This window comes from Strix aluco, chromosome 13 (assembly GCF_031877795.1).
Source record: "Strix aluco isolate bStrAlu1 chromosome 13, bStrAlu1.hap1, whole genome shotgun sequence".
Taxonomy (NCBI): Eukaryota; Metazoa; Chordata; class Aves; order Strigiformes; family Strigidae; genus Strix; species Strix aluco.
In genome coordinates, this window is record NC_133943.1 from 20,495,995 (window position 1) to 20,516,038 (window position 20,044).

General features: G+C 60.2%; 3 protein-coding genes across 4 annotated transcripts in view; all 3 read right to left on the bottom strand.

Annotated features, from left to right (window-relative positions):
- The window catches only part of LOC141929469 (protocadherin gamma-A4-like), a 56,334-nt gene extending 53,290 nt beyond the window's left edge, over positions 1 to 3,044 (bottom strand). For both annotated transcript variants that reach the window (XM_074838947.1, XM_074838946.1), the window contains exon 1: positions 429 to 3,044. In XM_074838947.1, coding sequence (XP_074695048.1) covers positions 429 to 2,873 — 2,445 coding nt within the window. In that variant the 5' untranslated portion in view covers positions 2,874 to 3,044. The remainder of the gene's footprint in view (positions 1 to 428) is intronic.
- Positions 3,045 to 10,365: 7,321 nt separating this feature from the next.
- On the bottom strand, positions 10,366 to 13,953 carry LOC141929180 (protocadherin gamma-A2-like). Its single transcript, XM_074838360.1, has 3 exons — positions 10,859 to 13,953; positions 10,647 to 10,747; positions 10,366 to 10,536 (listed from the first exon to the last, which is right to left on the bottom strand). The coding sequence occupies exons 1-3, from the start codon at positions 13,533 to 13,535 to the stop codon at positions 10,366 to 10,368; spliced, it is 2,949 nt and encodes a 982-aa protein (XP_074694461.1). The 5' UTR covers positions 13,536 to 13,953.
- A 2,215-nt stretch (positions 13,954 to 16,168) lies between these two features.
- LOC141929473 (protocadherin gamma-B5-like) lies at positions 16,169 to 19,163 on the bottom strand. The gene has a single exon (XM_074838962.1). It carries the CDS (start codon positions 18,990 to 18,992, stop codon positions 16,323 to 16,325), a length of 2,670 nt encoding a protein of 889 aa, XP_074695063.1. The 5' UTR covers positions 18,993 to 19,163; the 3' UTR covers positions 16,169 to 16,322.
- Positions 19,164 to 20,044: the final 881 nt, after the last annotated feature.

The following is a 20,044-nucleotide window of genomic DNA, read 5'->3' on the forward strand; positions in this document are numbered from 1 at the left end:
CTGAATTCATGGAGAAAGCATTCGTGGGAAACCAACGGGTTTGCCTGCAGCTATCAACCAGGTTCAGGTGCATCGGTTTGGGCAAAGAGCGACGAGGAAGGAAGAGGGTCCACCAAGAAGCACCCACCACATTTTCCCGTCTCTCTCACCCACAATCCTCAATTTACAGCGATCACCGATACGAACTCAAAGGAGGGTTGGTATCAGAAATTCTCGGGTGAAGCTGAGCGTGCGGCCTTCGGCAGAGCAGGGAGTGCCGCGGCTGCCTGGCTGCTCGCAGAGCAAGGGGGATCCCCCGCTCGTTCCTTCCCTCCCGGGCAGCCGGAGGAGCGCTCCCCGTGCCCAGCAGCCGCGGAAAAGCCCGGGCGAGAGGCACGACGGCTCCGCCCGGCTGAAGGAGAAGAGCGAGAGCGCGCGGGCTCACAGACCTGCGGTGCGTCGGGCTCCGCGGGCGGCTCTCCCGCGCCGGCGCTGCTGCTCGGGCTCCGCTTCCCGCAGGGCTCCCCGCCGAGAAGCTCCTCCGCGGCCAGGCTGGGCAGCGGCGGCGGCGGCGGCAGCCAAGCGGCCTCGGCCACGGCGCGGCCCGGCGCCACGCACAGGTTGTAGGAGTAGGGCAAGGTGCCCTCGCAGAAGTCGGCCGGGAAGGCGGCGCCGGCCACGGAGAAGCGCTGCGCGCCCAGGCAGCGCAGGACGGCGGGCGGCCCGGCCCGGCGCAGCCGCGCCAGCACGGCCAGCGCCACGCTCAGCAGGAACAGGGCGGAGAGGAGCGCCAGCGCCAGCACCAGGTAGAACTGCAGCTCCGCCGGCGAGTCGGCGCCCGCCGCCCGCTCGCTCAGCTCCGGCAGCGCCTCCTGCAAGCTCTCGGCCAGCACCACGTGCAGCGTGGCCGTGGCCGACAGCGCCGGCTGCCCGTGGTCCTTCACCACGGCCACCAGCCGCTGCTTGGCCGCGTCCCGCTCCGACACGGCCCGCGCCGTCCGCACCTCGCCGCTGTGCAGCCCCACGCGGAACAGCGCCGGCTCCGGCGCCTGCACCAGCTCGTACGACAGCCACGCGTTGCGCCCCGCGTCCGCGTCCACCGCCACCACCTTGGCCACCAGGTACCCGGCCTCGGCCGACCGCGGCACCACCTCGAACGGCGCCGGCCCCGCCGCGCCCGCGCCCGCCGCCGGCCACAGCACCCGCGGCGCGTTGTCGTTGCGGTCCAGCACGAAGACGCGCACCGTCGCCGTCGAGCTCCGCGCCGGCGCCCCGCCGTCCTGCGCCCGCACCGCCACCGCGAACTCGCGGCACTGCTCGTAGTCGAAGGAGCGCTGCGCGTACACCGCGCCGCTCCGCGCCTCCACCGACACGTACGGCGCCGCGCCCGCGCTGCCGCCCGCCAGCCAGTAGCTCACGCGCCCGTTGGCGCCCGCGTCCGCGTCCCGCGCGCGCACGCGCAGCACCGGCGCGCCCGCCGCGTTGTTCTCCGCCACGTAGGCGCTGTAGGCGGCCTCCTCGAACACCGGCGCGTTGTCGTTCACGTCCGACACCTCCAGCACCAGCGCCGCGCGCCCGGACAGCGCCGGGATGCCCCGGTCGCGGGCCACCACCGTCACCCGGTGCTCGGCCGCCTGCTCCCGGTCCAGCGCGCTCGCCGTCACCACCTTGTACGAGCCGCCCGACGACGACGCCACCAGCGACAGCGGCGCCTCGCCCGACAGCTCGCACGACACCTGACCGTTCTCCCCGGCGTCCCGGTCGATCACGTTCAGGAGGGCCACCACCGTGCCCACCGGCGCGTCCTCGGCCACCGGGCTCGACACCGACAACACCGTGATCTCGGGCGCGTTGTCGTTCTCGTCTGTGATGTCGATCTGCACGTCGCAGTGAGCAGAGAGCCCGCCGCCGTCCCTTGCCTCCAGGTCGAAGCTGTACTTGCTCTTCTCCTCGAAATCGAGGGGCCCCGCCGTCCTGACCTCGCCGCTGTCGCCGTCGACGCTGAACAGCGCGCGGACGCCGTCCGGGACGTTGCCGAAGGAGTAGGCGACCCGCCCGTTGGAGCCCGCGTCCGCATCCGTGGCCCGCACCCGCAGCACCAGCGACCCCGCCGGCACGTTCTCCCGCACTCGCGCCTCGTAGACGCTTTGGCCGAACACGGGCGCGTTGTCGTTGGCGTCCGTCACGTTGACGCGAACCTGGACGGTCCCGGACCTGGCGGGGTCGCCGCCGTCCACCGCCGTCAGCACCAGCTGGAAGGAGCTCTGCTTCTCCCGGTCCAGCGCGCTCTCCAGCACCAATTCCGGCTGCTTCTTCCCACCCGGGCCCTCCTTCACGGCCAGGGTGAAGGACGGGTGACTGGTGAGCTGGTAAGTCAGCAGCGAGTTGCTGCCCACGTCCGCGTCCCGGGCGATCTCCAGCGGGAAACGCGCGCCGGGAAGTGTCAACTCTGTGATCTCGAGGTCCAGAGCAGCCTTGCTGAAGACCGGGGAGTTGTCGTTGACGTCCTGGATGGCCACCTCGACGTGGAAAACGTTGAGCGGGTTCTGCACGAGCGCCTCGAAGCTGACGGAGCAGGACGCCGCCTCGCCGCACATCTCCTCCCGGTCCAGCCTCTCGCTCACGTACAGCTCCCCGCTCCCCGCGCTCACCGAGAAGTATTTCAGCTGCCTTTCAGCGGCAGTCGCCACCCGCAGCTTGCGTGCCGGCAGCTCCGCCGGGCTCAGCCCCAGGTCCCGCGCCAGCGGCCCCACCAGCGAGCCTCTGCCCAGCTCCTCGGGGATGGCGTAGCGGATCCGCTCCGCCGCCGCCCGGCAGCACAAGCCCAGCAGCAGAGCGGGCAGCAGCACTCGCCCGGCTGCTCGCCGCCGGCTCTGCCGCTGCCTGCCCGCCATCGTCGGCAGCGCTCGCCGCGCTCCTCCCTCCTGCCGCTGCCCTGCCGCCCTTCCAGCCGCTCTCCGCACCGAGCGCAGGGGCCGCCGGAGGGCAGCGAGCTCGGCGCCGGCTCGGACGCCGCTGCTCCCCGCGCCGCGCCGCCTCTCGCCTCTGCTGCCCGCGCCGCTGCCGCTCTGGCCGGCGCCGGGCGAGCGAGCAGCCGGCGGGGGCAGGACGCGGCGGCGGCTCCGGCGGCGGCGGCGGCGGCTCCGGCTCCAGCGCCGCTCCGCGGCGGCCAACAGCGGCACCCGGAGGCGCCGCGACGCCACCGCAGCCGGCTGATGCCCGCGCTCCCGGGGGCTCTGGGACACAGGGGAAAGGAGGGGGCACCCGCCACTTGTGACGGCTCGTTCCCACGCAGCCTTGCTCCACGTACGCGCTGATGGTCACATACTTGATTACCAGAGCGTTACCATTGCGTTATGGACAGCAAAGCTCGGATCGTAACAGAAACGGCACAGGCCCTGGCAACAGCTCTGAGGTCAGTTATTGATAACCAATAAATAATCAGAAACAGGATGAAGCAAACGTCAGTGCAGTCCTGTCACCCTGGGCCTACAAAAATCTCCCGGTCTCGGCACCTCTCTCCTGTTACAAGCAGGAAGCGCAGAGCCCCCCCCTTCTTGATTCCTGTGTCGTACTGAAAAGGGACTTGTACCTGCCGTGGGTTGTTAAAGCAGCAGTGCACTCCATCAGGGATTTTACAGCTTGTGGCCTGAGCTGGCATGGGAGCTAAGAAGGAAATATGTGTGCCAGAGGCAATAACGAGGTTTCCTCATGCACAGTCAGAGAAATGAAGGCACAAACTGAAAGGACGACTGCTCAGAGACTGAACAGGTTGTGCGTATGCCTCATAGCTAGGATATTGTTTCTCCAGCACCCAGGAGAAAAAGGCAATTCACACACTAAACACTGAGTAGAGTCATAGCAGAATGCAGAAGGGTTTCACTTCCAGTGAGGTAAAGGCACACCAGTTTTGGTAAGGCCTGTGCCCAGTCGCAAGGACAAGAGAGAGGCAGAAGGAAATACTGGAAGATCCAAGTGCTGCTCTTCCTCCTTTTCCAAAGGCACTCTCTCCTGTCATGCCAAACCTGCAAATGGTTTCATCGTTCTGCCCATAGATATCATGCACATATGCCATGGAATTCTTTGCCAGAGCACCAGTAAAGTCACTGAGGCCTCCAGATATAAGCTGGGTGAGCTGCAGTGATTCAGAAGGGCTATTGGGCCTCTTCTGCCTGTACTGAATGACTTTACTAAGCTTCAGACCTCCCTTTATGAGAACAACAAAACTCCCTGTTTAAACCAAAGAAGCCAAAACACATACCTCGGCACATAACAGCAATAATGCTCCTTAATCTCAATTAATGCTTGTTACCCACTTGGAGTAAGCAATGGGTAGGGAGGTGTGCAAGTGTTCTCCACAAGTTCCTTCTTCCAATGCACAAGCTCCAATCTCTCAGTCATTTCTGAGGATTAATTGTCTTGGGTTTGTGTGCGTGGGAGGGGCATTTTGGTAGCTGGGGAAGGAGCTACATCAGTGGTGTCTGTGAGAAGATTCTCAAAGCTCCCCTGGCTCCAAGCTGACCCACCTCTGGCCAAGGCCGAGCCAATTAACAACAGTGGTTGCACCTCTGTGACAACATATTTAAGAAGGGGAATCCGGGAGGAGGAGTTGGAGCTGGGAGGAGGAGTTGTGAGGGGAAAACAGTGGAAGAAGGGAGGAGAATGGTGAGGGGGAGGTTCACTGCAGCAGAGACTCCCCTGCAGCCCGTGGGGAGAGGGCAGGCTGTCCCCTGCACCCATGGAGGTCACCCGTGGAGCAGGTGCCACCTGCAGCCTGTGGAGGACCCCATGCCGCAATAGGTGGCTGCACCCGAGGAAGGCCGGGACTCTGAGGGAAGCCCACGCTGGTGCAGTTCATCTCTGGGAGGATTGTCACATGTGGGAGGGACCCACACTGGAGCAGATTGTGAACAGCTGCAGCACATGGGAAGGACTCAGGTCAGAGAAAGTTCATGGACAACTGTCTCCCATAAGAGGGACCCCACGCTGGAGCAGGGGAAGTGTGTGAGGAGTCCTGCCCCTTGAAGAGGAAGGAGCATCACAAACGATGGGTGACAAACTGACCACAACCCCCATCCCCTGCTCCCCTGTGCTGCTGGGGTGGAGGAGGTGGAGAAATCGAGAGCGAACATGAGCCCAGGAAGAGGGAAGGGTTGGGGAAGTTGTTTTTAAGATGTGGTTAATTGTGGTTAATTGTAAGATGTGGTTGATTGTTAAGTGGTGGTGGTGTTTGAATTAAATTGATGTTCTTTTTCTTCCCTTAATGAGTCTCTCTTTTGCCCGTGACCATAATGGGTGACTCATCCTTCCCTGCACTTATCTCCATTCCAGAGCCTTTAGTCTTTATTTCTCCTTATCATTCCTGAGGGGAGAGGAGTGAACCATTGGCTGCGTGTGGCTCAGTTGCCCTCTGGGTTCAAACCACGACATTAATAAACAAAACCTAAAGCTCTGATTGCCTCACTGAGGTAAATATTGGTAAATGTACAGGGGCTTTGCCACATCTCTGCCTTGAAAATTTATCTCCCAGAGCACCTGGAAGTCACTGAGGCCTGAAACTGCAAGTGAGCCCCGAAAGTCTTCCTTTGGACTATGTAGTAGCGGGGCTGCACTTCAGGACATTTGACAGTTCTCATGAATTTTTCTACTCTGTGTCCTGCTAATCTCCTATGAATGTGAAGCCGTAAGTGGAAATGACTGATCAAAGACCTGTATCTGACTAGAAGGACTTAGGAGAGACTCCCTTTTATCTTCTCTTTCATTTTCCTCACACATAACATTCTGTCTTCATGTGGTTCTCCAGGGAAGTCAGTCTTGGCTGCAAAACTACACTCACAGTTTCAAATGCAAAAGAACAATCCTCAAGCGGAAAATGTGAACCATGACCTCCCAAGAAGGCTGAAGGAAGGTCAAAGGATGGGAAAATGTAATTACTGCATTGGTGAAACTCTCCATCAAAGTGTTACAGGGAGATATGGATGGATAAAGGTTTCACAACGGAAAGAGAAGCCATTCTACCCATACATCATGGTTCTCATTTTTCTCCAACCCCACACAACTTGCAGGTTTGCTTCTGAACATCCTAATTAGCAAAACCATCACGAGAGGGTAATGCATCATGATCATACCAGGAAAGGAGATACATTTCTCTCAGCCCACCACCATACTCAGAAGAATCCTAAGTATTCAAGAACAGGTAAATTACAAATGGCCAAATTAAAAGACCACCAGTAATCCAACACAGACTGAGTCATTGAACTACCTCCTTAGGAGGAGTCTCCTCCCCTCTTTTGTTTTCCTGGAAAATGTCACTCAGATTTTCAAAAAATTAACTATCCAGAAATAGGGAAACAAAACCACGACCTTCCAGCCTGAAAGAAAGTCTAATTGCAACTATGAAGAAGCCCTATGTCGCAACATAACAGGGAGATATAATTCGGATAAAAGCGGTTTCCCACAGGAATTATCAGCCATTCTCCCCATGCATCATCCTTCTAATTGCAGAGTTATTGTACAAATGCTTTATTATCACAGGACGACCATCGCCTTTCAGGATAGGGAACCGGGATCACAGCACACATGGCTCAGGCCTTGGCCTTGGCCCCAGGCATGAAATCAAACTTTTGCTCAACCAAAAACACACAGACCTACCTTGTTCCTGGTGTGACGCCAGCCTTTGCCCCTCCTCGCTCTGCGTTCGCGGCCTTTAGTCACACCACGGACAATATCCAACTACTGGCCATGTACCATGTACTTTAGACAAATTTTGCTTCATTATAATCCCCAAACACACCTCCTGGTTGAAGGCTACCTGCCTCTAACACTGACCACGCCTTGGACACTGTCCCCGTGCATGCGTGAGAGCCTCACTCGAGAAAGGCAGAGATACGATAATTGAATTATGAGAAGGTTGGAGATCCCTGAGACAGCGGAGGAGCAAGGTGTGTTACTAAGCATAAAAGATGACTTCTTGGGAATGAATATTTGAAGCTTCCACACCAAGAATCACAATGACTGACGACGGAGCACTGACAGGACAGAGGACTGTTAGGACGTCTTGAGATCAGCACTGGTAGCTATAACCTCCCCTTCTCTTCTTTCTAAACTTCACTTTTCCCCTTTCTTTCACCCCTCTCTAACTATCATGTGCCACTTCACGGGCAACACAATAAAGTTTCACTGTTTGATTGATGCAATCCCATTTGGTGTTGGTCGCCTTAATTTTGCACTTTCGAGATCGTACTAAACGAACCATCATGAGTCCAATGAGTGGACCTTGACACCATTGCACGGTGTGCTTTGACCCTCATAATTTGCAAGAACATGTAATCAAAAGGCAACTTGGCAAGACACAATATCTAGAACGTGCACCAAGATCTGGCCATGGACGTGTATGAGCAAGGGAAGGTGCGTTTCTCTGTGAGGTTCAAAGCACAGAAATGATACACCATTAGGTACTCCATGAGGCACACGCTCGTGTTAACTACGACAGGTACGGAAATGACCGTCTCTTCTTCTGTAGCCTCACACCCAGAGCTCCCCTGTCTTCTCTCCAACCCTACACAACTGGCAGGTTTGCTTCTGACCTTCTCAGAATTGGCAAAAACAGATCATGAGAGGACAATGCACCACGATCGCACCAAGAACAGAGGTACATTTGAGTTCTCATCACCACTCTCAGGAGGATGACGAGGATTCTAAACCACATCAATGATAAATGCCCAAAATGGAAGAGGAGCAGTCATCCAACAGCTAAAGAATGAGTCATCAAACTAATGGCTTAGGGGAATCTTTTCCCCTCTTTTATCACACGCACTGTTCCACAGAGATGCGACTCCTGCTAAGGTCATGTTTACCTCTATTCCCCACCGACAAGAACAGAACACAAACATTCCCCCACATCTCCTGCCTTGCACACCCGCTCGAGCATCAGCAAGAGGCACTAACACACCACACATGGCTGAACAAAGCTGTGCTGATTGTTACAGATAAACGCACATACAGAGGAGACCAGGTAAAGAAAAAAAACCCCACAGATCAGACCAGCAAGGCAAGTAAGCATTCAAAGAGAAAGTGGATTCAGAGGAACTCACCGGGAAGATGTCTCAGTCTTCACTGCAGGCGTGGGAATTCATCCTGGAGAGCACTTGGAAGTCCCTGAGATCTCAAGCTGCAAGTGCTGCCCTAAAGCCTTACTCTGGACTACACAGCAGGGGGGTTCAGTTTAAGAAATACTCGTCAGCTCTCGGCAATATTTCTAATCTGTGCCCTGCTCATCTCCCACAGATATGAAGCTCTAACTGTAAACACCTTCTCATGGGCCTCATTCTCAAGCTACATCTCCTGAGAAATTACAACACATTCTCTTTCAGCTTCTGCTTCCTTTTTCTCATGAACAAAATTCTGTCTTAGGGGCTTGAAGTATGTATTTGTTGCAAAAACAACACTGATGTTTTCAAAAGCATAAAGAACTCTCCAGAAATGGGGAAAATGTACCATGACCTTCCAGCAAACAAAGGCCTGAAAGAAAGTCTAAGTAAAACTATGAAGAAACACTACATTGCAAACTTACAAGGAGCTTTCACACAGGAATTATAAACCTTTCTACACACACATCATCGTTCTACAGGCACAGTTACTGCACAAACACTTTATGACCGGAGGACTGGAATTGCCTTTCAGGACAGGGAAACCAGGATCACAACATCAGTGGCACAGGCCTTGGCACCAGCCATGAAACCAAACCATGGCCCACCCAAAACCACATTGACCCACCTGTTTTCCTAGTCCAAAGCCAGCCCCTCACCCTCCTCACTCTGCAGTCACAGCCTTTGCTTGCACCACACACAATATCCAACTCGTGGCCATATGGCGGCCACAGGCAACAGAGCATTTCATTCAGTGACACCTGAGGGAAACTGAGCTCTGTCAAAGTCTTTGCCTTGGCAGCTGAACACCTTCCAGGAGGGGTGGAAACTGCTCCCCCAGCCCAACAGTTATAAGAGATCTTTTAATGTTTTTGGGGCATGACCAGGCACAATGAAGCCCAGCTTTAGACCTGGACAACCAATAAGGCAAGAATGGGAAACCTGCAGAAGTGAAGGAATCAGAGCTGGACATTTCAGATGATCTCGGCTCTAGTAGGCACACAGGAAAGGTATCAAGTTAGTAAAAAGCCCACAGGACACTCACACAGGAGCTCACACCAAAGACCAGCGCCAGCAGTGCTCAATGTATTTTCTTCAGACAACTGGAAAAGGGAAAAATGCAGAGAAGGACAACTGTGGGCTTCATCTAAGAACTAGGACAAATGGAACTTTTACACCATCTTTACATCTTTTAGACATCTTATATTGTACCACAGTAAACTTTTTCAACTGCCCTGTCTCTGGACACACACAAATTTCTCACCCTGCCCAAACATCACACAACAGGAAAGCTGCCTTTGCAGACAGACACCACTGAAGGAGTCGTTGCACACACAGTTCTCCTTACACAAGAATAACAATCACAACATGGACACATGCAAAGAGATTTCTCTGCTCATCACACTAAGTCAAAGAAATGGCAAATGTTCTCCAGTGCATAAGCAATACGCAGCTCCAATAAAGATTCACTCATCAAAGTGTCACTCAAAGACACCATCATCCTTCTTCAGCACATGGGCAACTTGGAAAATACGTGATTCCCAGACCTTAACGTAAAGTGTACGTCTGTGCTCAATACCTGTCATTCACAAAAAATATCATACAACAGGAAAGAAAATGGCTGAACCCACGTCTTAGCCACTTGGAGACTCAGTAGTGTGATATCCCAAAATATGACACTTTCAGACTCACTTTATGTTTTCCAGCAACAAACCTGGGAATTACCAAAACCCATGCCTTGTCTCCACCACTTCCTCCTCACACTCAGCAGCCCCGAGACTCTCCTCAAACCCCCCAAGATCACAAGGCTGATAAGTACATAATGAAGGTGTTAGTTACGAATTGACAACAAAGAATTGCAAACACAAAGCAGAGACTTCCCAGGACACCCAATGCAGATTGAATAAAAGGGCTCAGGACAAAGTTCTTTGACAAGAAGAAATTCCCATTGCATGCCACTGCAGCTGGGCACTGTACAGGGAATAGACTAAACCATCTGTCTTCGATCCTTCAACAGCCCCTCACACACAGCTCCCAGCACTCTCCTCTCCAACCCATCACAACTTGCATGGTGTTCTTTGACCAGATAATTTGCAAACACATCACATCACAGGGACAGTTGCCCAAAACTTTTCAACATTCACCACCATCACACCACGCACTCCACATAGATATCTTGACATCTCCATACAAGAAGGAAGACACATTTCTGGGCTCACTGGTGTTTTAGGAGGAAACGTCAAGGGCCTAAAACTATAAAAGAAGTGGCCCACAGGATCAGGAACATCTGCACAGGGGCACTATCCCCCTCCTTACATCTCCCACTGCCCCTTGACTCTCTCCTACGGCTCTGGCCATAGCCTGTATGTTCAAGCCAAGGCACATACAGCTCCATTTCAAGTAAATAAGCCTTGAAAGACGGGCAATCAGCAAAGCCCATCTTCAGCAGGCACCCAGAGACTTTCTCAAAGAGTCACAACTTTCCCTATTCTCTTTCAGCTTCCTAACAGGCAGACAGACATCGTCAAGGGACCAGTTGTTGCCCAGCCCATTCCTCCGCCCGCTGCACAAAGGTGAAAGCGCAAAGACATTTCGTTGCTCGTCATGGAGAAGCAGCGAGGCTGAGAAGAGCAGAAACGCTGAGCAGCCAAGTTACATGTGGGGGCACGAGGGTTCCGTCGGAAGAGCATCTCCCCCCGCTCCAGCGCACGGGCTGTGGGGAAGCACCTGACCTGGCGGGACCGCAGAGTCGGCCCTTGTGCCGCCGCCGGCAGCAGCTGTAGCGCTGAGCCCCGGTCCCACGCTCCCCTCCCGCCAGCCAGAGGCAGCAGCAGCCGGCGCGTTGCCGCGGGAAGCGCTGCCTGCCTGGGAGCGAAACCCCCCTCGGCAGCGGCCGGGACGCGGCGCGGCCAGGCCCGAGCAGCAGCAGCAGAGCGAAGCGTCGCGGAGCCGCGAAGTGCGGGCACAGGAACTCACCGGGGCAGCGGCGGGGTCCTCGCCGAGCAGCGGCGCGGGCTCGTCGGGCGGCGGCCGGGCCGGGAGGGTGTCGCAGCAGCTGCCGCCCGACAAGCGGAGCTGGCTCTTGCGCGAGTCGGCGGTGAGCGACACCTCGTGCGAGTAGGAGCGCAGGAAGGCGCGGACGCCGTCGATGCCCACGAAGTGCGAGGCCGGCACGCCGCGCAAGGCGCCGCTGCCCGCCGCCAGCAGCTGCGAGCGGCGCCAGCGCCGCAGGCGCAGCGCCAGCAGCAGCAGCAGGAAGGCGAGGAAGAGGCAGGACACGGCCGCCACGGCCACCACCAGCCACCGCGTCAGGCTGCCGGCCGGCTCGCCCGGCGCCGCCGCCGCGCTGCCCAGCTCCGACAGCAGCTCGGCCACGCTCTCGGCCAGCACCACCGTCAGCGTGGCCGTGGCCGACAGCGCCGGCCGCCCGTGGTCCTTCACCACCACCACCAGGCTCTGCCGCGCCGCGTCGCGGGCCAGCGGGAAGCGCGCCGTGCGCACCTCGCCGCTGTGCAGCCCCACGCGGAACAGCCCCGGCTCCGTCGCCTTGGCCAGCTCGTACGACAGCCACGCGTTCTGCCCCGCGTCCGCGTCCACCGCCACCACCTTGGCCACCAGCGCCCCGGGCTCCGCCGAGCGCGGCGCCAGCTCCACGCCCGCCCAGCCCGCGCCCGCACCCGCGCCCGCCCCCGCGCCCGGTCCCGGCGCCGGCGGCGGGTACAGCACCTGCGGCGCGTTGTCGTTCTCGTCCACGATCACGAGCCGCACCGACACGTTGCTGCTCAGCGCCGGCGCGCCGCCGTCCTCCGCCCGCACCCACAGCCCCACCTCGCGCACCTCCTCGTAGTCGAAGGAGCGCAGCGCGTACAGCGCGCCCGTCTCCGCCTGCACCGACACGTAGGACGACAGCGGCGCGCCCCGCACCCGCCCCTCCGACAGCCGGTACCGCACGCGCGCGTTCTGCCCCCAGTCCGCGTCCGCCGCCCGCACCGTCAGCACCAGCGCGCCCGCCGCGTTGTTCTCGGGCAGCCGGGCGCTGTAGCGCGCCTCCGCGAACACCGGCGCGTTGTCGTTCACGTCCAGCACCCGCAGCGCCAGCACCGCGCTGCTCCGCAGCGCCGGCGACCCGCCGTCGGCCGCCCGCACCGTCACGTTGTACTCCGCCACCTCCTCCCGGTCCAGCTCCCTCGACGTCACCACGCGGTAGTAGTCCTCGAACGACCTCTCCAGACGGAACGGCAGCCGCTCCGCGATGCTGCACCGCACCTCGCCGTTCGCCCCCGAGTCGCGGTCCTGCACGTGCAGCAGGGCCACCACCGTCCCCGACGGGGCGTCCTCGGAGATCTCGCTCAACGCCGACGACACTGTCAGTTCGGGCACGTTGTCGTTCACGTCTGTCACCGTGATCGCCACTTTCGCTGTGTCGAAAAGTCCCCCGCCGTCACGAGCGTGCACCTCCAGTTCGTAGAGAGCCGCTTCTTCGAAGTCCAGGCTCCGCAATAGCGTGATCGCTCCCGACGCAGCTTCCAGATGAAATCTATCCGATGCGATGTCAGTCGCTTTCTTTAGCGAGTATTTCACGTGCCCGTTCATCCCCTCGTCGGCGTCGGTGGCCGTGACGGTGAGGAGGGTGGAGCCCACGGGCACGTCCTCCGGCACACGCACCGTGTACTCCGCCTGGCCGAACACGGGCGCGTTGTCGTTGGCGTCCAGCACCGCCACGCGGATGCGCGCCGTGCCCGTCCGCGCCGGGTCGCCGCCGTCGCTCGCCCTCAGCACCAGCTCGTGAAACGCCGCCTCCTCGCGGTCCAGCGCCTTCGCCAGCACCAGCTCGGGACGCTGGTCCCCGCCGGGGCCCGCCTGCACGGCCAGCGAGAAGTGCTCGTCGCCGCTCAGCTCGTAGCGCTGCAGGGAATTCGCTCCCGAGTCCGGGTCGTGAGCCTCGGCAAGAGGAAACCGCGACCCCGGCGATGTCGTCTCGCTTATTGCCTCCTCCAGTTCAGTTTCCTTGAAGCTGGGCGCGTTGTCGTTAATGTCCGTGATCTCCACTTCGATTCCGTAAATCTGCATTTCCCCCTCCACTATCACCTCACACCGCAGCAAGCATTTCTCCACCAGCCGGCACAGCTGCTCTCTGTCGATCCTCTCCGCCGTCACCAAATGTCCCGTCTTCCCGTGCAGGGAGAAATACTGCGTCCTACCTCTGTCCAAGAGGCGGAGGCCGCGGTCGCGGAGCGCCGGCAGCTCCAGCCCCAGGTCCTTGGCCACGTCGCCCACGAACGAGCCCTTGGGCATCTCCTCGGGAACCGAGTAGCGCAGCTGCCCCCACGCCGCCTCCCACGCCGCCACCAGCACGCACCACAGCAGGGCTCGCTCCCGCCGGCCCCGGCGCCTCCCCGCCGCGCACATCTCGGCCGCGGCCCCGCCGGTCCCGCACCACCGCCGCCACCGACTCGCCACCGCCCGCCGATGCGTTCTGGCTCTTGCTCCGGCTCCGGCTCCTGTTCACGGCTCCGGCTGTGGCCCCGTGACGTTCTTCCCACTGCGGCTCTGACTCCAGCTCCGGCTCCGGCTGCCGCTCGCTGTCGCCGGCCCCGGCCGCTGCCGCCGGCCCCTCCGCCTCGCTGCAGCACGGCTCCGCACCGCGGGGACGCTCGCAGACCGCCCGGCCGCCGAGCCAGCCAGCGAGCGAGCGAGCGAGCCGGGCCGCAGCGGGCGGGGCTGCCTGCAGCGCTCCGGCCTTCCTCTCGCTCCTCCTCGGTCAACAGCGGCGCCCGCAGCCTCCTCCCGGCACTGCAGGCACCGAGCGCTGCCGAGACATCGCTGCCCGCCCGGCCCTTCCCACCGACAGCTCGCGGGGACGGCACCGGCGCCACCGAGACATCGCTGCCCGCCCGGCGGGGAGCTCCTGCGCTGCCGGCTCTCCCCGACACCTCCTCCGTGATCCTCGCCCACATCCCGACCACGAAGGAACAACACGCGGCCCGCCACTGTGTTCCTTCTACCGCACGGCAATAACCAAGTGCTAATGGCGAGAAATGTCATGTCAGATAGGACGACCCTGTTCCCCTCGGTCCGAAAGCACAGTCTCCACCGCCAATTGCACAGCTTTGTGCAGCACTCGACCTCCAAGGACTTTGTCCTCGCCCCTTCTGCTGAGGAAAGCAGTGTCATGGAGGAGGGGACCTGCGCCGCATCTCACCACCAGTCGCAATGGTCCGTCCCGCTCTCCCGCAGTGCGGGGACACTTCACTGTTCGCTCTTCTCTTTGGTACTTCTCACCTGCACATCGGGGGCTGCTCTGAATCCGCCGCCACTCCTCCCCCTTCTCCCAACAGCACTTCCCGATGTTTGCCTCTACCCTTACACTCTAGGCTGGGCTTACACGTAGGACTTAACGCTCCGTTCTAGAGTAACTCAGCAGCCGGCAGCGCTGCACATGCACTCGCTGTTCGGGGCTCCATTACAAACAGGAAATTCAGGCAAAAAACAAACCCTTAGAGCTAAATGCTAGCAACCAGGACAAAGCAAAAATATTTGGAAAAAGGGAACAGGAAATAAGACAGTCTCTGAAATACAAAACTGATTCTTTTTTTGTTTTGTTGGGGTTTTTTTTGAGAACGCTTAACCTCTGTAGAGAAGAAAGATCTGGAACTTTTAAAATATCATCTGGGATGGAAAAAAACATGAGAAGTAGATGCACAAGGAAGTCAGAGAAATAGTGCCTGGACTAAATTAATCCGTCCCACTAGTGCTGCCGTTTGGCAGCAGCCTGTCCCCAAAAGACGGGACGGCACACGTCGGGGGAACAAGCTGTAACTTCTCCAGTCATGGAGCCTCATGCGCGTTTCCTTTGGGAGTCCAGCACTAAACAGCATTAAGCAACGGGGCTCTCTTCAGCTGTCAAACAAAGTCCATGGCTTTGGGAAAAAGCCATCGGAAGGAAACATCGACACCGAGCGTCAACCTTGTTTTACCGGCGGCGTCGTGTAGAATTAGCGGGTCTCATCGTACACAGAAAGGATCCGCCCTCACCGTTACTGGCAGTTCAGCCAACACACGTTTCCTAGTCAGAACTTCTCAGCTGAACCTCAACCTGTGACCGCCGAGGAACCACGAAGCGCCTACTGCCTGCTGGAGTGGAAGGGGGTCGCCCCGTTCCTTCCTTCCTCCCTCCCTGGACACATGGCTCAACACTTCCCATCCCCACCACCGCGACACCCAGGAGAAAGAGGACGGAGGTTCAGAACGGTGAAGGATTTCATTCTGCACAGGCAGGATACGCGTTCACCGGCACTAACACACCCTCGGAGACAGCGCAGGTTCTGTAGACAATTGTGTTGCCTTGGCGGCGTAGTTGAAACACATTTGGATTTATCCAAGTAATAAGAGACTTTGAACGACCAGAAGAAACATTCATTTTCTCATAAATCGTGGTGTAAAAGATGGCAACTTCTTAATAAATTATTAATCTAATCCTTGAATGTTCATGTTGGTAGGACATCTCTTCAGCAAAATATTGTAAGACAGCAGGCGAAGACAAGTAGAGCTGCACACCCTAAACTATGCGAACCATTTCTAAAAGTGAAAATGGACTAGATTCGAGTGCCTAATTGATCTCATCTTAAGAATTTCCTTCTCGTTTTAGATACGTTCTGGGTATAGCCTCTCCTGCTCAAAGAGGCAAATGCAACAACGACTGATTAAGTGGCAGAGAGACAGAATTCCTCGCTTTAGTATTTTCCTGTCACGCCTTGTACCACGTCCCGGAAAAATGAGACAGAAAAAGAGGGCAGGGTCAGAAATTCAACACGGATTTTTTTTTTTCTTTTGAGATGCATTCTACACGTTTGCATGAAAGACAGATCGGGAGCGGTAAAAGGAGAGGGAGCTACCAGTAGCACAAAGAACTCAAAAAATGCATGCCTGGATAAAATTTATCCGCCCCGTTAAGGCTGCCATTTCTGCAGCAGCCTTCCTCCAAGTGCTGGGAGGGCCCACGGCAGACGAGGGCAACATTCACTGGGGAACAATCTGGGAGTTCTGAGTTCATGGAGAAAACATTCATGGGAAACCAACGAGCGACGAGGAAGGAAGAGGTTCCACCAAGAAGCGCCCACCACATTTTCCCATCTCTCTCACCCACAATCCTCAATTTACAGCGATCACCGATACGAACTCAAAGGAGGGTTGGTATCAGAAATTCTCGGGTGAGGCTGAGGGTGCGGCCTTCGACAGAGCAGGGAGTGCCGCGGCTGCCTGGCTGCTCGCAGAGCAAGGGCGATCCCCCGCTCGTTCCTTCCCTCCCGGGCAGCCGGAGGAGCGCTCCCCGTGCCCAGCAGCCGCGGAAAAGCCCGGGCGAGAGGCACGACGGCTCCGCCCGGCTGAAGGAGAAGAGCGAGAGCGCGCGGGCTCACAGACCTGCGGTGCGTCGGGCTCCGCGGGCGGCTCTCCCGCGCCGGCGCTGCTGCTCGGGCTCCGCTTCCCGCAGGGCTCCCCGCCGAGAAGCTCCTCCGCGGCCAGGCTGGGCAGCGGCGGCGGCGGCGGCAGCCAAGCGGCCTCGGCCACGGCGCGGCCCGGCGCCACGCACAGGTTGTAGGAGTAGGGCAAGGTGCCCTCGCAGAAGTCGGCCGGGAAGGCGGCGCCGGCCACGGAGAAGCGCTGCGCGCCCAGGCAGCGCAGGACGGCGGGCGGCCCGGCCCGGCGCAGCCGCGCCAGCACGGCCAGCGCCACGCTCAGCAGGAACAGGGCGGAGAGGAGCGCCAGCGCCAGCACCAGGTAGAACTGCAGCTCCGCCGGCGAGTCGGCGCCCGCCGCCCGCTCGCTCAGCTCCGGCAGCGCCTCCTGCAAGCTCTCGGCCAGCACCACGTGCAGCGTGGCCGTGGCCGACAGCGCCGGCTGCCCGTGGTCCTTCACCACGGCCACCAGCCGCTGCTTGGCCGCGTCCCGCTCCGACACGGCCCGCGCCGTCCGCACCTCGCCGCTGTGCAGCCCCACGCGGAACAGCGCCGGCTCCGGCGCCTGCACCAGCTCGTACGACAGCCACGCGTTGCGCCCCGCGTCCGCGTCCACCGCCACCACCTTGGCCACCAGGTACCCGGCCTCGGCCGACCGCGGCACCACCTCGAACGGCGCCGGCCCCGCCGCGCCCGCGCCCGCCGCCGGCCACAGCACCCGCGGCGCGTTGTCGTTGCGGTCCAGCACGAAGACGCGCACCGTCGCCGTCGAGCTCCGCGCCGGCGCCCCGCCGTCCTGCGCCCGCACCGCCACCGCGAACTCGCGGCACTGCTCGTAGTCGAAGGAGCGCTGCGCGTACACCGCGCCGCTCCGCGCCTCCACCGACACGTACGGCGCCGCGCCCGCGCTGCCGCCCGCCAGCCAGTAGCTCACGCGCCCGTTGGCGCCCGCGTCCGCGTCCCGCGCGCGCACGCGCAGCACCGGCGCGCCCGCCGCGTTGTTCTCCGCCACGTAGGCGCTGTAGGCGGCCTCCTCGAACACCGGCGCGTTGTCGTTCACGTCCGACACCTCCAGCACCAGCGCCGCGCGCCCGGACAGCGCCGGGATGCCCCGGTCGCGGGCCACCACCGTCACCCGGTGCTCGGCCGCCTGCTCCCGGTCCAGCGCGCTCGCCGTCACCACCTTGTACGAGCCGCCCGACGACGACGCCACCAGCGACAGCGGCGCCTCGCCCGACAGCTCGCACGACACCTGACCGTTCTCCCCGGAGTCCCGGTCGATCACGTTCAGGAGGGCCACCACCGTGCCCACCGGCGCGTCCTCGGCCACCGGGCTCGACACCGACAACACAGTGATCTCGGGCGCGTTGTCGTTCACGTCCAGCACCTCCACCTCCACCTCGCAGTGGGCCACCAGGCCGCCGCCGTCCTTCGCCTCCACCAGCAGCGTGTAGCCTCGCGTGTCCTCGAAGTCCAGCGCCTCCTGCAGCGTGACCGTCCCGCTCTCCGCGTCCACCGCGAACTTCTGAAGCACCTTGGCCGGCGTTTCCCCGAAGCCGTAGGTGATGCGGGCGTTGGTGCCGGCGTCGGCGTCGGAGGCAGACACGTGCAGCACCGTCGAGCCCGGCGGCGCGTCCTCGCGCAGGCTGGCGCGGTACCGGTCCTGCGCGAACACGGGCGCGTTGTCGTTGGCGTCGGTGACGTTGATGCAGAGCTGGGCGGTGCCGCTCCGCGGCGGGTCGCCGCCGTCCACTGCAGTTAGCACCAGCCGCAGGCTCTGCTCGCTCTCCCGGTCCAGCGCTCGGCGCAGCACCAGCACCGCGAACTTGCTGCCGTCCGGGCTCTCCTTCACCTCCACCGCGAAGTACCCGTTGGCCTCCAGCTCGTATCCCTGCAGCGCGTTGCTGCCCACGTCCGCGTCCTCGGCCACCCCCAGGGAAAACCGGGCGCCGGGAGAAGTGAATTCGTTGATCTCCAGCTGGAAATTGTCTCGCAGGAAGCGCGGGGAGTTGTCGTTGACGTCCTGGATGGCCACCTCGACGTGGAAAACGTTGAGCGGGTTCTGCACGAGCGCCTCGAAGCTGACGGAGCAGGACGCCGCCTCGCCGCACATCTCCTCCCGGTCCAGCCTCTCGCTCACGTACAGCTCCCCGCTCTCCGCGCTCACCGAGAAGTATTTCAGCTGCCTTTCAGCGGCAGTCGCCACCCGCAGCTTGCGTGCCGGCAGCTCCGCCGGGCTCAGCCCCAGGTCCCGCGCCAGCGGCCCCACCAGCGAGCCTCTGCCCAGCTCCTCGGGGATGGCGTAGCGGATCCGCTCCGCCGCCGCCCGGCAGCACAAGCCCAGCAGCAGAGCGGGCAGCAGCACTCGCCCGGCTGCTCGCCGCCGGCTCTGCCGCTGCCTGCCCGCCATCGTCGGCAGCGCTCGCCGCGCTCCTCCCTCCTGCCGCTGCCCTGCCGCCCTTCCAGCCGCTCTCCGCACCGAGCGCAGGGGCCGCCGGAGGGCAGCGAGCTCGGCGCCGGCTCGGACGCCGCTGCTCCCCGCGCCGCGCCGCCTCTCGCCTCTGCTGCCCGCGCCGCTGCCGCTCTGGCCGGCGCCGGGCGAGCGAGCAGCCGGCGGGGGCAGGACGCGGCGGCGGCTCCGGCGGCGGCGGCGGCGGCTCCGGCTCCAGCGCCGCTCCGCGGCGGCCAACAGCGGCACCCGGAGGCGCCGCGACGCCACCGCAGCCGGCTGATGCCCGCGCTCCCGGGGGCTCTGGGACACAGGGGAAAGGAGGGGGCACCCGCCACTTGTGACGGCTCGTTCCCACGCAGCCTTGCTCCACGTACGCGCTGATGGTCACATATTTGATTACCAGAGCGTTACCATTGCGTTATGGACAGCAAAGCTCGCATCGTAACAGAAACGGCACAGGACTTGGCAACAGCTCTGAGGTCAAAGCCTTGTCCAGCCAAAACCACTCTGACCCACCTTAGTTCAAAGCCAGCCCCTCACCCTCCTCGCTCTGCATTCACAGCCTTTAGTCGCACAATGGGCCATACCCAGCTCTTGGCCAGGCATCAGCCACCGGTGAAAGAGCATTTCCTTCAGCGTCATCTTAGGGAACCAGAGTATATTTACTGCATCACACAGACATACACAAGTCAATGGGATCAGATGGGATACACCCGTGGGTGCTGAAGGAGCTGGCTGGGGTGATCACCAAGCCGCTTTCCAGCATTTACCAGCAGTCCTGTCTGACTGGGGAGGGCCCCACACATTGGAAATCGGTCAATGTAATGCCCATATATGAAAAGGGTCAGAAGGATGATCTGGGAAATTACAGGCCTGCCAGCTTGACTTTGGTGCCCAGGAAGCTGATGGAGCAGCTCATCCTGAGTACCATCACACAACACATGCAGGACAACCAGATGATCAGGCCCAGTCAGCATGGGTTTACAAAAGGCAGGTCCTGCTTGACAAAC

Coding starts and splice junctions, on each gene's coding strand:
- LOC141929180 (XM_074838360.1), bottom strand. CDS start 13,535: ATGTGCGCGGCGGGGAGGCGCCGGGGCCGGCGGGAGCGAGCCCTGCTG. Junction 10,748..10,858: donor CGACTCTGCGGTCCCGCCAG/GTCAGGTGCTTC, acceptor TGCTCTTCTCAG/CCTCGCTGCTTCTCCATGAC. Junction 10,537..10,646: donor ACAACTGGTCCCTTGACGAT/GTCTGTCTGCCT, acceptor CCGTCTTTCAAG/GCTTATTTACTTGAAATGGA.
- LOC141929473 (XM_074838962.1), bottom strand. CDS start 18,992: ATGGCGGGCAGGCAGCGGCAGAGCCGGCGGCGAGCAGCCGGGCGAGTG.